Here is a 20,431-nt window from a genome sequence, read left to right as displayed (position 1 = left end):
GTGTATTAAAAATGAAAAGGTGTTTATGTCGCAACTTCAGTGGGCAAAATTGCAATGAATGGAAAGAGACCAAGCTGTGCACAGAGTCACAAGCAGATAGAAGATTTGATGGAAAATACATTTTGCATTTTGAGCATTAACTTCAGTTTTGTATTTGTTGGTTTGTTTACTGTGTGAACCAATAATGGTTTTAAATTTCCTTAAATTAAATTTCAATTTTCCTTAAATTTTGGGTGGTCCTCAGCTTAGATCATTGAGTATGGCAGCTACATGTGAAAATGTTTTTTATACTGATAATTTTAAGAGTAACATCTGGAAATTCCTTGGTGCTGTTTCAGATCTTTTTTGCTTTCTTGCCTTGTATACAACTATCACATGTTCTGACCTGAGTGCATGTTGCCTTCTGCCAAGCTTTAAAGGAAAACTTTATTCATATGTCTTACATATTTTTGTCTTGATCCAATAAACATCTCTGCCAATTCCACCAAAGATTGAAATTCCTTTATAATCACAACACATGATAATTTGTCTTTAGCAGTCTGAGGGAGGTTCTCTAAGGTAGATGACTGGCCCAGCAGCAGTAGCATGCTTATTCAAATAATGTGGTTAGACTGCTGGTTCCTATCACAAGTGGTCAGTCAAAGGTTGGTTGCAAAGTCTCTCCATGGGGATTCTCCCTGAAATGGCACAGCTTAACCCTTGTGCTAGATATGTCATTGCTGCATGTACCAACTTGCACAATCAACACATTCCTCTGCGAAAAACGCAGCTGTTAAACCTCTTGACTGGTTTTTGACCATCATAAAAGAGTAATAATCTCAAAATTTTCCTGAGTCGTCTGCAAACCACAATTGTATTTTACCCTCATGGTTTCTTGAGCATTCTAATCTGCATAATAAAGTTAAGTTAGGTTTAAACATACTGTGTTTGACATTTTCTTCATATCTTTGTTGAAGGCAAAGTAACTTTGCTGTGCCTGAACCTTTTTGTTATTTATTTTATCAGTTGATGAATATTGCAAGTTTCTAAGCTTTAATCTGTTTCTGAAACTCCAGGTAAAGTGGTGACCAAAGAGAAAATCAAGGAAGCCAAAGAAGTATATAGGGAGCATTTTCAAGATGATGTCTTCAATGAAAAAGGATGGAACTATATTCTAGAGGTAAAAAAAAAAAAAAATTGTCGAAATAGTTGGAGATCATTGTGAACAATTTCTGAATCAACTGTAGAATAAATATGACAGTCTCTCCTTTTAATCTTCATAGTAAAGACTGGATAAATTTAGCTTTTCATGTTTAGTATACAGGGAGTAGCAGCTGTCAAAGAATAATCATATAATTGTAATTCCTTAGAGAAAAATAATTTTCATCCTTTCAGATGCCAAATGCGGCTTTGCAGGTAATAAGGATTTGTGGCTGCCGTCAGCCAGCTCCTGTGAGTGAATGGGGGCTTGTTGGCAGGTCTCCACGTGTGATACAGCACTCAGTGGTTGCCTGCATCATTTATATTTCTTTCTCTAACTAATCATTGCAGTGTTTACTCTAATGCAGAAAGCATTGCAACTTCTTGGGTATATCAATAGTTCCAGAAAATACACGTTTTGTTCAGTTGTGTTGTAAATTTTTCAGAGATATGAATGTTGAATTTTATTATAAAATACAAGGCTTGAGCACTTCTGACACACAAAACATTTTGAGTCTTTTGACAATTATCCCTTCCCCCTTTTGTTTAAAGAAGTGTTAGGCTTCAAGTAATTACAAACATCTCTTCTCTGTAAAAGCAGCAGATTCAGACTAATAGCATTCATCAGAGCTGTACTAATCTCTGCAGATTAATGAAATGCTTCGTTTCATTGTGGGTTTTGGTGAGTGAATATTTTTGGCATTTGAAAGCCCCTTTTTTAGGCCTTTGCATTTATATATCCCTGGATACCCTAATTGTCTGTACTTCTATGGTGGCATCTGTTTGTTAATGTATCTGGATGTCATCCTGCCACACACTGGACCATAGCTGTGCAAGAGGAGGTGACTTTCAACTGAGTGTTGCAAATGACAGCAAGGTAAATAAGCCCACAGTTTTCTAAGAGAGAGTTATGGAGAGGTTTGTAGAGGACTTGCATCCAGTTCAAGTAACTACAAATGTGAATTCAATCCATACTTGTGTTTAAGCTACATTATGCACTGTGAACTGCTTTTATCTGTGTTACCTCTTTGGGTAAACGGAATTAATATACTTTTAATGTTGCATGTCTGTCCTCACTGAGTTGTAATGTGGCTTGACTAAGTCCATTCAGCTTTTGGTCTAGTCAAAATAAGCATTCCTGCATATCCTCTATATATGTCTATTCCATTGTCAGGTTTTCTTATTAAAAATGTGTGTGTGTTATTTATATATATAAAAAACCCAAAGATGACTTTCATGTCCTGATCTCGTATGCTGGTGGCTCTCAAATTGGAAGTGTATGTACTCTTTGAGTCTTTGTGTGCCCTTTATGCCCAGAGTCCCTGCTTCTGCTCCCTGAATTCCAGTGTCTGTTCACACACCTGCCACTGTTTCTCCCGAGCTCAGTTGCCTCAGGTGTGGTAGGTAAAGTGGAGGGTGCAGTAGCTGTGTGAGTGAAGTGCCAGGATGAATTTGAAATGTACACATATCAGTTTGTAATGAGAGTAAATGAACGGGTAAATACTGATAGTGTGAATTGCTGGAAGAAAGAAAAGGATTTCCTGGAGAGCAGTGAGCTGGTATAAAGGCTGGAAGTTGGCAGGAATTGGTGATGTGTGATAGAGATTCAAGTCCTGAATTGTACAAGTTAAGTCTATCCAAAATTTTTGCATAGGGCTATAATACAGAGCCATGGCACGATCATATCACTTTTTTCCATGGGCAAAATCACCAACAGCAACTTTGAAATCTGTTTGGTCTTTTTCTCACTTAACTATACTTTCACCTTTATTGAATCATGAATAAATTATTTTGAGCCTTTTTGAAGGCTTTGTTGTGTTTTGTTAATCCATATATCTCCAAATCTGACAACTAGACCCTGTGTGGTATATAAACACAGTTTGCTTCAGGTTACTACGTTTTTGAATAAACTTTTAAACTGTAAGGTAGAAGAGATTTCTAATGTCTGTTGAGTACTGGAGAATATGTTTTGATGCTGCTTATGAATCTGTAATTTTTCTGAATTAATGCAGTTTTTGTTGCCTATAACAGGATATCTCATCAGAAGCTTTCAGTCAAAATATATTACCATCCAAAACATTTTCAGTATTGCCAGTACAGCTTGCAGAGCTCTTTCAGAAAGTTATAATTAGTCTTCTAGACTTGCTATTTGCAGGTCACTCTTTTTCAAAAGGCATATTTTACACAATGTTTAGTCCTTTGGGGATAGAAGACAGACAAAAGAGTGACATTCCAATGTAAGGCTTCATGTTTAAGAAACTTAAGTAATTGAGCTGAAAATATTCTCTAAAATAGTTATTAAATGGATCCTGCTGTAATAAATGAACAAAGCACACATTCATACTAAGCAAAACTAGTGGAATTTTTTAAAAAATCTGGATAGTAGCTAAACCTTTTTTACCTTACTGCATGTGAAAGCATTGAAGAAAATGAGTAGTAAATATTTCTCATTCTGTGGGTAGAATTTAGGTATTTTTATAGAATGCTTAAGCTTTCCTAGTTCAATTTGCCCAAGGAATACAACTGATAACCATCATTTGTTTTGATAAAGGGACTGGTTTTTAAATTATGGGATTTGTGTCCTTTTTTGATAAATATGGATTTTTTCATTTATTTGGACTGGTGGGTTTATTTTTACAGTTGGAAGAAATTAAAAAGAAGGCTTTTATCTACTCATAGCCTTTTATCCATTGCAGTTAAATAAGAGCTGTTGGTCCTAATCTTTCCTGGTGTCCAACAACATTACTGTTTCTTACACAGAAATATGATGGCCATCTTCCAATAGAAATAAAGGCTGTTCCTGAGGGCTCTGTAATTCCCAGAGGAAATGTTCTTTTCACAGTAGAAAACACAGATCCAGAGTGCTACTGGCTCACAAATTGGATTGAGGTAAGTTTTGTAAATTTAACACGTTTTTTCTAAGTTAATATTAATGCACTTAAAGGGTGAATCCTGCATTGCTTTACGGGAAATCTCTGTCAGCTTTCATTTTCTGCTTTAATTCTTTTCTGTAATTGTCTTACACAGACCTTTTTCCCTCACCTGGCAAGGGATCATAATAGTTGTACAGGAAATTCACAGCAGTACTTTTATCCATCAAAAAGGAGGATGGGGGAAACTGTGTGTCAGTAGTTTGCTAGTGATAACTCCTGAGAAGGTCAATACCTTGCCTACCTTATAAAAACTAATTACTTAAACCCTAAAGCAAACTGTTGGAGGCATCAGTACTTTCTGAACAGGGAATGAAAATAAATAGACCTTTTTGTGCTTGATTAAATGCCAAGTGGGCATTGTCAAGCTCTAAACAAATATGCACTTAATATTATGATGGATTTTGTTTTAGACTATTCTTGTGCAGTCATGGTACCCAATCACAGTGGCTACAAACTCTAGAGAGCAGAAAAAGATTTTGGCCAAATATTTGCTGGAGACTTCCGGCAGCTTGGAAGGACTGGAATATAAACTACATGACTTTGGCTACAGAGGAGTTTCTTCACAAGAGGTAAAACTGCTTGTCTAACAGTTTCACAAGTCTGATTGTTCCTAATTATGAAGAGCTGTAAATGTGTCTGTTAACCTCTGTAGCCCTGTTGAGCTCTGAAATTGTGAATGCACAGAGCATTGTGTTTGGACTAAGTGTGGAAGGGAAGGTCTGGCATGGGGGTGGGTCCAATGTCTGAACTGTGAGCACTGGACTGGGAGAAGTTTTCTATGTCTTCCCAGTGTAAGGGAATGAAGGGAATATTGGTGAAGTGGGAATTGAGTCAGAGTCTTGCTGTTATAAACAAGTGTTAGGTGGTGACTGGAGGCTTCTGTATTTGGCATGGAAACTGAAAGTTGCATCTTCTTCAGACTGCAGGAATAGGAGCTTCAGCTCACTTGGTGAACTTCAAAGGAACAGACACTGTAGCAGGAATTGCATTAATTAAAAAGTACTATGGTACAAAAGATCCAGTTCCAGGATATTCTGTTCCAGCTGCTGAACACAGGTAAGATATTAGTCTAAGCCTTTCTAAGAGTAGCTTAACAAATTACCCATCTTTGTATCCAGAAATACACCATACAGTATTTGCCATAACTGATCCAGCTGTTGAAGCTGCAGTTCTGTACTGATGCCTCTATATGGTCTAGGGGCACATATGTAGCATGATTGTTCTTAGCTAATAAATATATTTTAAATGTTTTTAACCTTCTTATCAGTGTCTTTTTAGAATAAGCTTGAAGGTTTATAGTCTATAGATATTGAGGATTCACATTATGAACTTCAAATTTAGTTTTAAATACAAAATCATAAATTGACAAGCTGTGAGTTGCAGTTCTGGACTCTCATCATTCATGTTCTCCCTCCAGAAGAGACAGTTGCTCTCAAGCTTCCCATCAGTATAACTAGTAATGGTAAATCCTTGCAATATCACTAAGAGTGGTGAATGAGTTTTTAAAAGTAAGGAAACTGATCTCACACATTTGAGAGAGAGAGCTCTTACTTCTTTTCAAATCCATGTCCTGTACAAGGTTGGGAGTGAATGCAAATCCTTGAATTTCAGTTGCATGTCTACACACTGAAATGAGAATATTAAACAAGCTTGGTTGTGTGTTTCATATTGAGCACAAAACTCAGTTAAATATTTACTATTGATTTTTAAATAGTTATTATTCACTTAGAATTGCAAGACAGATATTGGAAAAGTTTACATGAAGAGCCCTTGTAGGGTAGTGGTCGTCTTTAAAGGAGCATTGCTTCATGGAACTTTTGTACCATTGCTGTAGGGCCGCTCTAGAAGTCCTGCTTGACCAAGAGATTGATAGTTTTTGTCTGAAACTTCTGATGACCAAAATTACTATAAAATTTTTTGTAATGAAAGCAAAAGGAAACACGTGGAGTCAAGATCAAGTGTCTTTTGCGCGGCATGTTAAAGTGCTGGCATTAGAGAAGAGAGCTTTAACTGCCCTACCTAAAGTTTGCACAACCAAATGCAGACTGCAGTCATCCTTTCCAAGTTAATACACAGAAAGGGTCTCATACAGGAGACCCACAATTTTACAGAATTGTTTTACTGTTCCACAACCTCCAATACGAGGCGGTGTTGTGAGCACGGTGCTTGCTCCTGGCATGTCAGCAGGCTCTTCTGAGACTGCACCAAGCTCTGTGAAATGAAGTTTGTTAGTCTCCCTGCTACCATGATCTGGGACTTGGCCACACAGCAGATAATACTGGAGTTTCAAGGTAAAAATTCAATGCCCACTGACTCTTGTGTTGTGCATGCAAGCACTTTTAGGTCTTTGCACACAAGTTATTAAAGTCACTTAATGTCAGCTGGTCTGAGCAGCTACTGCAGATCAACTGCATTCAGTAACATACTACTGCTCTCAGCAGCTCTGGTTTACGTGCTCGCCTGTGGCCTTGTACCAAGGGTGATGTTCTGAGCTTCCTCTGGAGGACTGTTTATATAAGTGAGAATATTAATTTTGTATCACTATTAAAAAAGAAAATAAGTTCTGTTTTTGTCTTTAGGTGTTTCTAACACATGGTGAGGTGCTTCATTCTCAAATTTCCATTTTGTAGCAAGAAGTTGTCAGAGCAGATGTTCTATCCTTGCATCTATACTTCCCTGTCTGAATTAAGTCTGTTTATTTAATATAAAATGTATTTATAATCCATGCAACACAGAGCTGATCAGCACATAGTTTCTGCTGTCATGTAATCATACTGCTTATCATTGTCTTGAACTGTTGCTGTTAGGAAATACAGAATGACATCTAAATGCAATTCTAATATGAATTTTTCAATTGCCTTTGCAGTACCATAACAGCTTGGGGGAAGGATCATGAAAAAGATGCTTTTGAACACATAGTAACACAGTTTTCTTCAGTGCCTGTATCTGTGGTTAGTGACAGCTACGACATTTACAATGCTTGTGAAAAAATATGGGGTGATGACCTAAGGCATATAATTGAAGCCCGAAGTCCAGAGGCACCACTTATTATTAGACCAGATTCTGGGAATCCCCTTGACACTGTTCTAAAGGTAATTCTTTCTTGAAGCCATTTGTATACAAGACTGGGAGGGCAATGGCTTGTTTTGTAATGACTGGCTAGCAAACATATAAGGCTGTAAATTTGTATGCATTGTATATACTTGATGTTGGCTAATTTGGACCTATGAAAAATGTAAATGTTTACTTCACCTCAGTATATATATGGAAACTCTTTTACTCTCCAAATAGTTTAATATTTTTCATCAATCCCATTCGTGCATATGGTTCTTGAAGCTTTTACAAGTTACCAGTTTTGCTGATGTGATGATGTTGGAATGCTTTTATGAAGGGAAACTTTTGTCGCTTAACAAATGCAATGGGAAACCACTTGAGTGCTAGTAAATGCCAGGCCAATAACAATTCTTACTACTAAGTTTAGGTATCTTGGCATCCCATGTTAATGCAATTCACTGTTTTGTGCTACAAATAGCCCTCTTCTCTCTTTTATAAGATGTGCATTTAAGTCAGTGGCACTGACTCCACATTGAAAAATGCTTCTTGCCTTATTGCTCTTTAGAAAGCATGATGATTGTTTCAGTTTCTTAATAAAAGCTGTTGATACCTCTGAATTTGAGTAACTGTCAGCACTGTCCAAGTAAGAAGGCAGGGGCAATTTTAGTTTCATTGGTACTCTATCAAATTAGATCTATACAGATTTAACACTTTTTTCCTTTGGGATAAGCGGCATATCACAAATAGTAACTCTAAATGATCTTTATTAGAGCTGATAAGAAAATCTCCTAGCTGAAATATTTCAATTTAAGTATTTGTGGCTTACAAATTCTAAAAACTGAAAGCCTCATCTACCATCTTAAAGGAGGTCAAAAGAAGAGTAGGATCTTCAGCTGACATATTTAATACCAAAAAGTCACAGCAAGCAAAGAGAGAAAGGGTGGAAGCATGGTTCTGATTAGCTCTTGTGTGCAAGTTCTTAAAGATCATATTGTCTATGACTGCTTTAAGGGCTTCCACCACAATGGCTTGGCTTTTTTTTTGTGTGTGTGTGTGGATAGATTTAGAGTATGTTTATGTGGGTATATTTATGCATTTATTTTAATTTTTTAGAAAAAGCATAACCCAAGTGTGGAAATTGTTTCTTTATTGGAATGGCAGGTTTTTATTTTCATTTTGAACTATCTTTCCCTTTTCAATAGGTCTTGGAGATCTTGGGGAAGAGGTTTCCTATTACAGAGAATTCAAAAGGCTATAAGTTGTTGCCACCGTATCTCAGAGTTATTCAAGGGGATGGTGTGGATATCAACACGTTGCAAGAGGTAGGAGATCCTGTTTGTGTGTCAGGTTGACACTGACGAGGTTGATATTTAATCTGGACTCTGTTACAACTAGTCAAATGTTGCAGCAGAGACTGCTGACCCCACCCCTGCCCTTCATTCCAGACACTGGCAGTGATATCATAATGCGTAAAACAAATTCATTAAAACTCCACAGGAAATTATTAAGATGCATAAAAAACCCTAAAAGGCATTTTCTAATCCCCCTGTTGTAAGCTTTTTCTTTCCACTGTCTCCCCTTTTGTTTGCTTTCATCATGCTTGTCAAGTCTCATTGAGATCAAAATCTGGCAGTGTTTGGTCCTTTCATTGATGTCTAAGGCACACTGCATGATCACTGTGCTGCAGCAGTAGTAGTAATTAACTGGCTGGGCTCATTAGTTATGCACCATCTGAAATCTGCTTGTCCTCATATATTGAAGGTATAGCTTTGAAGGAGACTTTTTAAAACCTAGGGTAAGGAAAGCAAGTTCCTTGATGAGTAACTAGTGGACTAAGGATTAGTTGAAAAGCCAGAAAATATGTGTAATAGATTAGGCTATAGTCTGAGTCAAAATTGCAATTTTAGCAAGTCATAAATTATTTAGGAAATTCTGCATGCTTGAAATAAGTAATAAATTCACCACTGTTGACTAGAGGTAGATACTAGGTAATGCAATATGACTAAAGAGGTATAGACTGCAGTAACTACAGAGGACAAAGGGCATGGAAGAGGACTTGACTTGGTCTGGTTTGTCCTGAATCTTTAATCTTGAGCTGTATTAGAGTTCAAGACCAGAAATAAGTTGAATAAAGATTAATTTTATTTGAATTTATTGACACTTAGCTTTCTAGACAGACACATTCCTTAGGTTCCTCTCAACAAAGCTGACTTTTGTTGCTTCTCAAAATTATGAGCAAGGGAGATATCAGTTTTGGGTTTTAGTTAGTCTGAAGCCATCTGCATGTCTGATATGGGCACATAATGTGAAGCTCAGTGACAGAACTCAGATTTGTCACTCAGATCCCTAGAGAGCAGTTAATACTGAGATTGTAATCTGATAGACCAACTGTAGTGCAGTCATGCTCTGCAGGTTTTTCCCCCCTCCAACAGGCTTAAAGTAAATTCTGTTTTCTATTTTTTGTCCCATGTGGCTTTTTGGGAGTCTACAGCTATGGTAATATGCTTAACAGAACACAAGCATGAGAGGTTAATAGCTGGTAACAGAGTCTAATCATTAGATAGCAGGAGAAGACAGTCTGTTAACAAAGAGAACAAAACCCACACAGAAGAAAAACATTTCTGCTTCTTCTGAGCAACAGTCATACAGGACTCATGCCTGTGTTAGACAAGTATGTTATGGTTGAGATTTTCATGAGTTGTGAGAGAACAAAAACTGAAAGAAACTATTCTTTCTTTTAAGGAACTCTGGTTGCTTTTTCTAAGTTACACTGGACAAAATTCAAGGATGTCATATAACATTGATTCTAATTAATTATTAAAGCAAGTACTTAAAAATCTTTTCACACAGAGTGAAAAATCCTCTGCTCTCTGAGTTCTAAATAGAGCAGTAAAACAATTGCAACAGCTAATGGGACAGGGTGGGAGGCAGAATGAGAAATTCTTTGTTCAGGTGATCTGCCTGTTTATATATTTTCCTTATGAAGCTGCAATTGATTATGAGCTATCTACCTGTAACATGTAATACAAGAGAGCAGAAGATCCAGTTCCCCAAGACATACAGAGCAGACAGATCACTGCTGCCCAGTGGCACCTTCTCATTTCTTCTGACTCAAATCTTGCTGTGCCTCATGTCAGCTTTGGTCATTGAACCACTAGTCGTTAAAACTATTTAGACCACACATGTAGCAGCAAACTAGTTCAGACGAAAGGGGATCCCTTTTGTGGCTTAGTGAATTAAGTTTACCCCAAAAAGGGGTTAATACTCGCCAGCACTTTACAGAAGAAAACAAACTGTTGTTTTGAGCTGGGAGAAATGGGCAGGAAGGAAAGTGACATTTTTCATTTGACAGCAGCAAATTATGTTGGACAAAATGACCGTGGTTTTGCAACCTAATTTTAGTTTTATTTAAATATCATGAATCCCTTCATCCTTTTATGTCAGCAAACCCCAGGTTTTACCATGCTAACTTTTAGAAGATTGGATAATAGAATAACATTAAAAAAATCCCTTAAACAACAACCAAAACCCAAAATAAAACAATCCACCAAAACCAAACCAACACTGACGTATAATTCATTCTTTTCCAAAAGGAGACAAATACAAATGTATCACTCTGGCCATCTTTTTTCCCCCTCTTGTAGCCTGTGCAAGATTTTTATTCCAAGTATTCTGTATCAACTTTCAATTCTAGGCATGATTTATTGTTACAGTTCAGATGAAAGGTAATGGGTACAGTAGGAAAATCTAAAATGGGTAATAACCAATAGTCTGATTTAGCTATCCAAAGTAGCTGAAACAACAATGTAGAAAACAACTCAGAGTATAAACTGGATTTTAAAATTCTTTGTTTTAATAGGGGATGCTGGTAGAACAGGTAAGGAACTTTTTTGACTTTCTTTACATTTTCACTTTTAAAAATCATTCCAATCTGCTAACTCCACAATATACTACACTTTCAAAGGATTTTCTTTGAACATTCAATTTCCAGATGTCTTTAAATTTTTATACAAAATAAATTCTCTAATCTGGAGTCGCAGTTCATGTATTAATCATGCTCATAATGGTCAGAGGAAGCTGGTGAAAACCTTAACACCTCACCTGAATTGTTCTTCCTGTATAGGTTTGGAAGTATGAAGCAAAAAAAAAAGATCTTCTTTATTGTCTTACTTTGCAGGAGGCTTCAGTTGTTTCAGATCTCCCTCTTTTCTTCTTTCCTGTTACCACTGCTGTTTGCCATCTCTTCTCCACACCTAAGGAAGAAATAGTAATATCTGGGCCTTTGCTGTGGGTCACTGGTACAGTCAGAGCTGTCTTTCACTTTAGTCTGGATTTCCCTTCCCCTCCTCACCAGACAAAGATCAATCTAAGTAAGGAAGTCCCTTGAGACAGTGGAAAGCCAGAAGCCAGTTCAAAGTAAGTAAGGAGTTGTGGCTGTAGAATGAGATGAACAAGGCATCTGTAAATGAGAGTAAGAACGTGAGCTGAAAGGGGGTTCATGTTTCTTCTCACCCAGGCAAGAGGGTTAAGCAGCCATGGCCCAGCTATGCTGTACTTGGACTAACAGCTGTTAACCTGCAGGTATCCATTAACACGAGGCCTCAGCATCACGTGCCTTGGTGTAGGATGTTGTTTACACCAGGTACTTGTTACCTTGCAGGCGTGTTCAAGTGAGTTCAGTGTCATTGCTGGCCTTTGCAACTGCACCATCAGGTGAGCAGAGCACTTTAGCTCAGGCTTGGCCAGTAGTCCACATAGCTTCAGGTTTGCTCAGGGTCTGGATAGAACCAGAGGCCACGTGGAGTTTACCTATATTTACTCTTTAAAAGACAGCACAGATAAGTAGATCTCATATCCAGGCCCAGTTAAATCTCATTTTTATGGCACTACTGGGCATTGTTCTCAAGTAGAAGCTATACAAAATACCATTTCTTACCCTTCCTTTGTCAGCTTTAGTTACTTTTGAGGTACTTAAAGGAGAATTCAATTAATTTCAATTGTTTCTCTCCCCTGAGTACCTCTTTTAACTGCTTTGAGGAGAGTCTAATCACCTGTAAATAAAGATTCCTTTTGCTCTTGGTCACTGAGAGAGTATGATGTCTACTGCTAAAATCCACAGGACTGTCATGTATTTAAGAGGACATTTGTTCAGGATGCAAAGCTTTCAAAGGGTTCTCCTTAAGTAGAAGTCATGGTGGTAGAGCTTGAGATTAATTTTGCTCGATTTGATGAGTGAGGCTGAGTAAGTGCGTACCATTGGAATGATGGAAACTCACTGATAAGATTTCTCCTGGGTAAATCTCTGGTAGAAATGTCGTGGGAAGGTGTTCCCAGCATGCCCTCAGAAGGTGATGGCTCTGCTGTCCACATGTCCTGTTGACTGGCCTCTGTCAGGCATTCAGACTGAGAGTGTCTGTGAAGATAGTCTGTATGTGACTAAGGGCATAAACAAAATACTGGTGTCCTCTTTTGTTTACACTACCAGTTTGTTACAGTCTATAATTGGAATTATTTCCATCCCCCCCCCCCCCCCCCCCCCCGCCCTTAGGAGTCTTAGTTGTCCCTTAAAAAAGCAGCTTGACATCAGCAACTGCTGAAACAGTCCTGTTCAGTGCTACTCTGGCATTTTTTCTTGATGCAGGACACTAAGATTGCCCAAAATATTACTAGATTTCTGACTACGCTGATTTTTGAAACTGCACTGTTCCCCATAGATTGTTCTTCCATTCTGATTCATGCCTTCCTGTTTTTCTGGCTGGATGGTACTTTGCTCTCTCACCCACTCTGGTTTTCTCACCTGCTTTTGATAGTAAAATGTTAGAAGAAGAGAGTTTGAACTCCTGTTCTGGGGCTATAACCATCATTTCAGGCTGTCATAAGAGTAACAGGTCAAGGAAACAAATCTTGGCCCTTTATGAGCATGACTAAATGAGCACCCATTACTCCAGGCTAGAGGATGTCATGTTTGCCAGGGTAGAATCAGGGTGGAGGGAAATGATACAGAAATTTTACCTCCACTGTTGATAGCAGTTCACATTGATCTGTACCTGCTGGAGAAGGTGGCAAAGCAAACTCTTTGAGCAGTTTTATGTATTTTCATTTCCCATCTTTGAACTTGCTGATCTTACTCTAAACAATGAGATTTTCAAGAGAATTGCTGTGTTCAATCAAGTCATTGGTCAGAGAGGGTAATAACTTTCTGGAGTTGAGCAGGATGACTACATTGTTTCAGAATACAGGCTCTGCTTCCATAATTCTGAGAAATTGGAAGGCTCTGAAATACTCCCATTAAGTATTATATTTTCTTTAGAGCTCTGTTTTTCTGGACATTGCATCACTGTGCCACCTTAGTTTGGGAAGTATATGTGCTGGCCTGGTAATTGTGTTACAGCAAAAGCTTTCCAGTTCCACACTGGAGCTGTAAATAAAAATGCAAACAGTGGTCCAAGTATTGACCAAATTATTGTGTACATCTCCTGGAAACTGAATGTTAGTTGGCTTAATTGTCTGTAAAAGCATCTTGTTTAAGTAGTATAATATTTTTATGGGAAAATGGCATGGCCTAAAAGTATACTCCATCATAATTTTCTTTTTTTTATTAGATTGTGGAGGGAATGAAGAAGAACAAATGGAGTATTGAGAATATTGCCTTTGGATCTGGTGGAGCTTTGTTGCAGAAACTAACCAGAGACCTCTTAAACTGTTCCTTCAAATGTAGTTACGTGGTGACCAACGGCCTTGGGGTATGTCTCTGTACAACTTCTACCACTCTGCTTTCTGGAGAGGCCTCCCCATTTGAAAACCTGTTTGACATTTCCTGTTACGTTACCACCATCTGCATTAGGTCCCACAAAGCCCTTTCCTCCTAAAAAAATCCTCTTCATTTTAGATAAATGTCTTCAAAGATCCTGTAGCTGATCCCAACAAAAGGTCAAAGAAAGGACGGCTGTCGTTGCATAGGACACCTGCTGGAGATTATGTGACACTTGAGGAAGGCAAGGGAGATCTTGAAGAGTATGGACAGGTATGAATTTTAAAGAATCTATTGCATGATTCTTCATGCAAAAATAGACTGAGAAAAAGCTGATTATAACTTAATTTCAGAATTTATTTCTGATCTGTTATTTTGTTCAACTCCTATCTTACTACCTCAAAAATTACCTCAATACCAACTTTGGTAACAGCAGAATGTTATAACGACAGTAGAATGTTCAGGCTTTACAATTACAGAACTTTGTATTTTTTTGTCTTCAGAAATATGAAAACACTACCACTTTTCCCCAAAACTAAAGTATGTGTTGCAGAATATATACTGGCCAGGTAATTTTGTTTAGCCAGTATTTCACCATTTGAGTAGTCACCCTAGCTGGAGGTGGAACCAGGGGCAGCTGTAACTAAAATGTGTTTCTACTTCCCGACTGAGATTTCTTTTTAAGTAGTTCCTTCAGGAGTTAATGCTCTGTACACAGAGTAGTTCCACAGTTTTTAAAGATGTAAATTTAAACCAGGAATTCAGTTTCCCTGTGAATTCTTTAAAGTTGCAATATGGAATGCTATTTCCATGAAACAAGCACAAACTTTATGTCAATCTCAGGCTTTCAGTTTGATCAGTCTTGTGTTTCAGCGTCCAACAATAAATCTTGAAACTGTATGTTGAGTCTCTTCCCAAGTTAAGAGGCCTGGAAATAAGTTGTCAAATTGCACTTCTGCTTTCAGAAATTCAAAATTTTCTGGTATACAGAAGCTGTTTTTGTACTGCTAGGCAGAGGGTACTACTAGTCACAATGCTTTACATAACAGTAAGCATAAAGCTTGGCTCTCTGAGAAATTTCAAGATTAAAAAAACCTGAGTTACACACACTGAAGATATTGTGCTCTGGACACAAAGATCTTACATAAATTTAAACCTTTTTTCTATGAAAATATTCATGTACATATGTTAATTAAGAACATTCATATATATGTAGAGAGGGAGGGACCTAATGGTGAGAAATCTCTTCAATACAAACTGTACAAGACTTTGGCTCTGAAATTAGGCAATATGTTGTCCCTTCATTTTTGTCAGGTGAAATTATTCATTATATTTTTTTGGTCCCAGGAAATTAAAGAGGGTCATTGGTGTGGTACCAGTTCTGGGGCTCCCTGGAAATGACAGGGAAATGTACCCTTCTGTGGGCCCATTTCTCTAAAGCCACAGGTCCTTGCAGTAGGTCGCCAAATGCAGGGACTGCTCAGTGTTGCTGCTGTGCTGACTTTTGTTGCCAGCTGTGCTTGTTGCCCTTCCAGTGTGCTGTGTGCAAGCCCATCCTGATATGCTGTTTTACAACATATATGAATAAAAGGCACAGTGAAGAAAGAATTTTTTTTCCTTGAGGAAAAAAATACTTCGTTTAGACCTCTATAACTGAATTGTGTTTGGTTGTGTGTCACCTTTCTTACAAGCTGCTCTAGCAAGGTGTATTTAGTGTGTATTTTGCTTTGGCCAGGTGTGATACCACACTCAAGGGACTAGTCAGCACAAAGCTGCTGTCTGTGCACAGATGACCTAAGCCCTTTCTTCTGTGTAACCATTAGTGAAAGGTGTCAGAAAAAGCTTTAAAGATTTAGTACCTTGACAGTCTAAAGTTCCAGCCTTATCAGGCTGGATTTGTGTGCTGGTGTCTGAGTTTGTGTAACCTGTGTTTGCCAAATCACTCTTGCTAAACCAGCGGTGTTTCTTGCAGGACCTGCTTCACACTGTATTTAAGAATGGAAAGGTAACGAAGTCATACTCATTTGATGAAGTAAGACAAAATGCCAGGCTGAAGAACAGTGAATTACAAACGGCATCTCACTAAGTTCCATTCCTTGTCTGTGTATGTGTGTGTAACTAGTTCGTACTGCATAGCTACTGGTTTATTGTACAGATTTGTGTGTTTGTGTTTTATGACATTGTAGCCAAATTATTTGTTGGTTTATGGACATACTGCCCTATCTTTTGCCAGTCTTTAGAAGATGAAATCAGGAAATGGTACTTACCTTGTAAAACATATTTAATGCTGAAGTGTGCTTTTTAGGGCCCTTTGCCAGTAGTGATTCAATCTGGTATTGATCTTTTCACAAATGAGACAGAGCTGCAAAACTTTTTTATATATAACAGAATATCACAAAATGGATTTACATAAAATTATCATGATTGCTTTATGTTTATATTTAACTTGTATTTTTGTACAAACAAGATTGTGTAAAATATATTTAAAGTTTCAATAATTAAGTCTTTCCAACTTTTCATAATTTTTATGAGCACAGACTTTCAAGAATATTCAGTGGGGGGGGAATCCATTGCCTTTTGTCCATTAATCAGCAAATAAAACACGGCCTTAAAAGTTTGTTGTGACATTGTTCCATTTGACAACTAAATCAGGACTCGTATCTCCTTAAGATCCCATAGAGTTGCTGACCTCACCATTCTTGTAGTTGTCTGTATTAGTAAATCTGCATAAAATTACTGTTCTTTCTAGAAGGTTTAGGTATTACTGACCTTGCTGGCACAGTAAGGTATGTAAGTGAAATGCCAAATTTGAAAGGATTCTCTACTGCAATTTAACTTGCCAAGTCTATCCCACTTGGTATATGCACCTCAATATTTTAAGAGTAAAGTTTTTAAGAGATCTCCTCTTCCACTATAGAATATATGCGTAAAATACTGAAATACGGAAGCGGTGTATTTTAAAGTAATTACACTTCTGGGTTTATTTTTCATATACTGTAAGTGACATAAATTTAAAGCAAAATACTGGACTGGGTAGTGCACTTTTTTACTTTTTTGTATTTTTTTCATTGATTTGCCTTTTGTCAGACTGGATGTTAAATTGTAAAAATGTTTTAACTATTTTTGTTAACAACTTTAATAAAACTATGCTAGCCAAACTCCTACATGAATGGCAGACCTGTTTCCCCTTCTTGCCCCATCTGTTTGGGGTGAGGAGGGGCTTTTATTTTGCAGAGGGTAACTGTAAAACCATGTGTTTGAGAGATACTTCTGAACTGTCTGCACTTGATTGTATTTGCTCTCTGCATATGCTTGATTTAAGTATCTGCTGGAAAATGAAACTGTTGAGGATTTTATTTGAGAAGCTATGTAGTAACCTCTGAAATATTTGATAGTACTGTAGGATGGCTCTCACTAGAAAAGTACCTCCCTTACTTAAAAATGAAAAACAACAGCAAAAGCAAACAGTTCCTGTTTTGGTGGCAATCAGCTGTCAGCCAATTGCTTAACATACTGATGTAATTAATGCTTCTAATTAGTAGATGGATGTTACTGGAAAACATTAAAGCCTAAGATAATCTAAGCCTACAAAATTTTATAAAATGTGCTTTTAAAGGAAGATTGAAAAGCCATACTTCATTGTTCTTACTCTCTCACCAAAAAGGGCCATATCAAGGCATCCATAATATTTCCAGGGTTTGTGGTTAAGACGTTTATGCCCAGTCTCAATAGTTCTTGTTAATAAAAACCTGTTTTCCACTTGTAGTGTATGTAATTATACATTTAAGTGACGTATTGTTTCAAGAATAGTGTTTTAGTAAAACTTTAAATGCTGACCTTTCACACTGAGGAACTGCCTTCCCTTAGCTATTAATTGTATTGTTTGGTTTTGGCCTGGAAAGATTTTGAATCTGGACTTAGGATCAGTAGCAGGTAAATAGTACAGAGCCTATTTCACTCCTCCACATGTGTACTAGGGAATTTTATGATGTATGGTTTAAAAAACAATAAAGTAAATGCTGCTTTCATTCTGTACCAATAAAAATTTTGATAACTATTGACTACCCATAACTGATATTTTTGTACTTGAGAACTGAGGATATACTGTGGAAGCACTGTTTTCATGTGTACCATGAAATACATTATAATTGTTCAGTATTGTCTAAAACTTTTCAGCTTATTAGTTAGAAACTCAAAGCAAATTCTGTACTTGTGCATGTCACTTTCAGAAAGTTGTAATGTCACCCATTTTATTAACTGTTAATAACTTTAAAAAGGGGGGGAAAAAAGAAAAACACCTGGTGCTATTCAGACCTGAACACTTGTCTCTTTGTGTTTGGCAGTTTGACATTCTGGGCATCAAGGAGTTGACAGAAATTACTGCAGTGCTTGAACCATACAATATGTTCTTCCACATGAAAGCAAACAGCATGTTTGTTTGCTTTAAATTACTAGATTTGTAGTCATTGATATATTTTAATTATCCCCATTTCATAATATAATACAGTATTTGTATTTAAAAATAGGAATTGGGAATTTTGTGTTTAATACTCTGATTTGTAACCATATTTAGCACAAGAAATGGATTTTGTAAGGCTATTTTTTTTCTTCAGCTGCATGACTATTAAAAAAAAAGATACTTTTTTGGTACTTTGAAAGATCTGAGGAGAGAATAGAAGAGTACTTAACTGTTTGGTTTGCCAAAATCTAAACAAAGCTTAAACAGTTCTTTTCTTATAGGTTTTTACATTCCTTCTTGTTCAGTGAAGAATAAGTATTCCTCACTTAAATCCTCTGTTAAAGTAATTTTAATGTACTTGGCATCAAATACCAGTATGTAATACACATGGAAATAAAGTTTAGTTCTGGCAGTGAAAATCATAGCCATCTGACTGTGTCTTCAAGTTCTGATGTTGGGCATCAGATGTCATCCTGTGCCCTTTGTTGCCAAGCACAGGCCAGGGCAGGGCTGTGCTGTCACTGCATTCCTTTAAGGAGAGCTGCTCAGCTGCCTTGCAGACAGTTGGACTTAAATTTATAACCAGCTCAGTTTTAGAGAAGAGAAAGCAAACTGAGCTCCTTTTTTCTTGTTTGGGGGTGTGGGTGGGTGGGTGTGGTTTTGGGGATTTGGTTTGGGGTTTTTTCCTCTTTTTTTTTTTTTTTTTTTTTTTTTTTTTTTTTTTTTTTTTTGTGTGTGTGTGAGTCCATCTATGCTTTATCATTTTTTCTGTGTTGAAAAGTAAAGCACCTGGTTTTGAATTTAAGAAATTATCCTCTATATTTGACATAATCCTTTCTCAAAGTTTTATTATTTCAACTTTAAAGCCACTAGAATGCTTGTTTAAAAGCAAATTAACCATCAGTGTTGCATCCTTCAGTTTGCTGCAGTACTCTGAAAAATAATATCAGCTCTATAGCAGAGAAAGTCCTTTGGACAGGATTTTTGTAACTAGAAGAAGTTACACTTTAACTCCTGCATGACTTTAAGTTGCAGCAGGTGCCTTCCCAGCAGGAACGTGTCAGCCAGGGTAGATAAGGCACCTCCTGCAATGGTATCACCATTTGTTGCTGGTCCCTTCAGCTCTTGCTGTACTGTAGGAAGAGGCTCTTGTAGCCCACAATAATGCTTGAATTTAAAGGTTCTGTTCCATGCTTTACAGAGAGCATGCACAACCCAAGTGCCAGGTGGGCTCCTCCACTTCCTTTCCATGGAGTTAAAACCCACCAGCTACAGCACTCCAGATTTTCTCACTCTGATCAGCCTTTGTGCAAATTAATTCATTCACCAGCTGTGAGTGGGTGGTGGTGGCTCCCAGGTCATCTGTGAGAAATCAGCAGGGAAATTCCAGGCCTTGGCCTGTGCAGAAGGCAAGGGATTCACAGGAAGAGCTTTATTTATGTCTTCCAATCCTACTGTACTGTACTGTAACTGTAATTAAAATTATAACTGTGCTGAGCTGCTTGAGGCAGGCACTGTGAGGATGCATTTGTATGATGGTAATTGCATCTCTGACTGGAAATGTTTGGGATTCCCTGAGAGTCTCATCAGGGTCCTTTAGATCATCTCCATCAGATTTGTAAACATCTGAGACATCATTCTCTTAAACCTGATGGATAGGGGCCTTATGTGGAGAATCACATGCCTTCTAAATTACCAGGTGATAAGGAAATAATGAGATTAAAGATGTTTTGTAAAGTCATGCTTACTAAAATCACAGTTGCTAACCATGGGTCTTATGTTCTTGGGGGGGTTTTCCTGTTTTACTAGCAGAACAGCTGATCTTGGTAATGATTTTAAAACACCCTTCACAGAAAGACATTTGATTTTAATTGATCAAAAGGCCTGAAAAGCACATAGCAATAGAGTATTTCCAAAAAGTATTTTACTGTGGCACCATATTTTGTGGAAAGGTACCCTGATGTCTGGTGTAATACAACCCAGAGCAATTCAGAAGATGCGGGAGTGAAGTCAGCAAAATTCTTCTCAAGTAACATATTTTGTTCCATATAATTT

General features: G+C 37.4%; 1 protein-coding gene across 2 annotated transcripts in view; it reads left to right on the top strand.

The window, feature by feature from the left end:
• Nucleotides 1-18,795, top strand: part of NAMPT (nicotinamide phosphoribosyltransferase) — a 30,580-nt gene extending 11,785 nt beyond the window's left edge. Inside the window, exons 3-12 of one of the 2 annotated variants that reach the window (XM_030291774.4) lie at nt 1,056-1,159; nt 3,940-4,068; nt 4,523-4,681; nt 5,032-5,168; nt 6,979-7,204; nt 8,369-8,488; nt 11,026-11,043; nt 13,769-13,909; nt 14,056-14,190; nt 15,890-16,534. In XM_030291774.4, coding sequence (XP_030147634.3) covers nt 1,056-1,159; nt 3,940-4,068; nt 4,523-4,681; nt 5,032-5,168; nt 6,979-7,204; nt 8,369-8,488; nt 11,026-11,043; nt 13,769-13,909; nt 14,056-14,190; nt 15,890-16,003 — 1,283 coding nt within the window. In that variant the 3' untranslated portion in view covers nt 16,004-16,534. Of the gene's footprint in view, nt 1-1,055; nt 1,160-3,939; nt 4,069-4,522; nt 4,682-5,031; nt 5,169-6,978; nt 7,205-8,368; nt 8,489-11,025; nt 11,044-13,768; nt 13,910-14,055; nt 14,191-15,889 lie in introns of both variants that reach the window. The other variant, XM_030291782.4, reaches the window with a different exon arrangement.
• The last annotated feature ends 1,636 nt before the right edge of the window (nt 18,796-20,431 follow it).

Source organism: Taeniopygia guttata, chromosome 1A (assembly GCF_048771995.1).
Source record: "Taeniopygia guttata chromosome 1A, bTaeGut7.mat, whole genome shotgun sequence".
Classification (NCBI taxonomy): domain Eukaryota; kingdom Metazoa; phylum Chordata; class Aves; order Passeriformes; family Estrildidae; genus Taeniopygia; species Taeniopygia guttata.
This window is presented reverse-complemented; position numbering and strand designations above follow the sequence as displayed.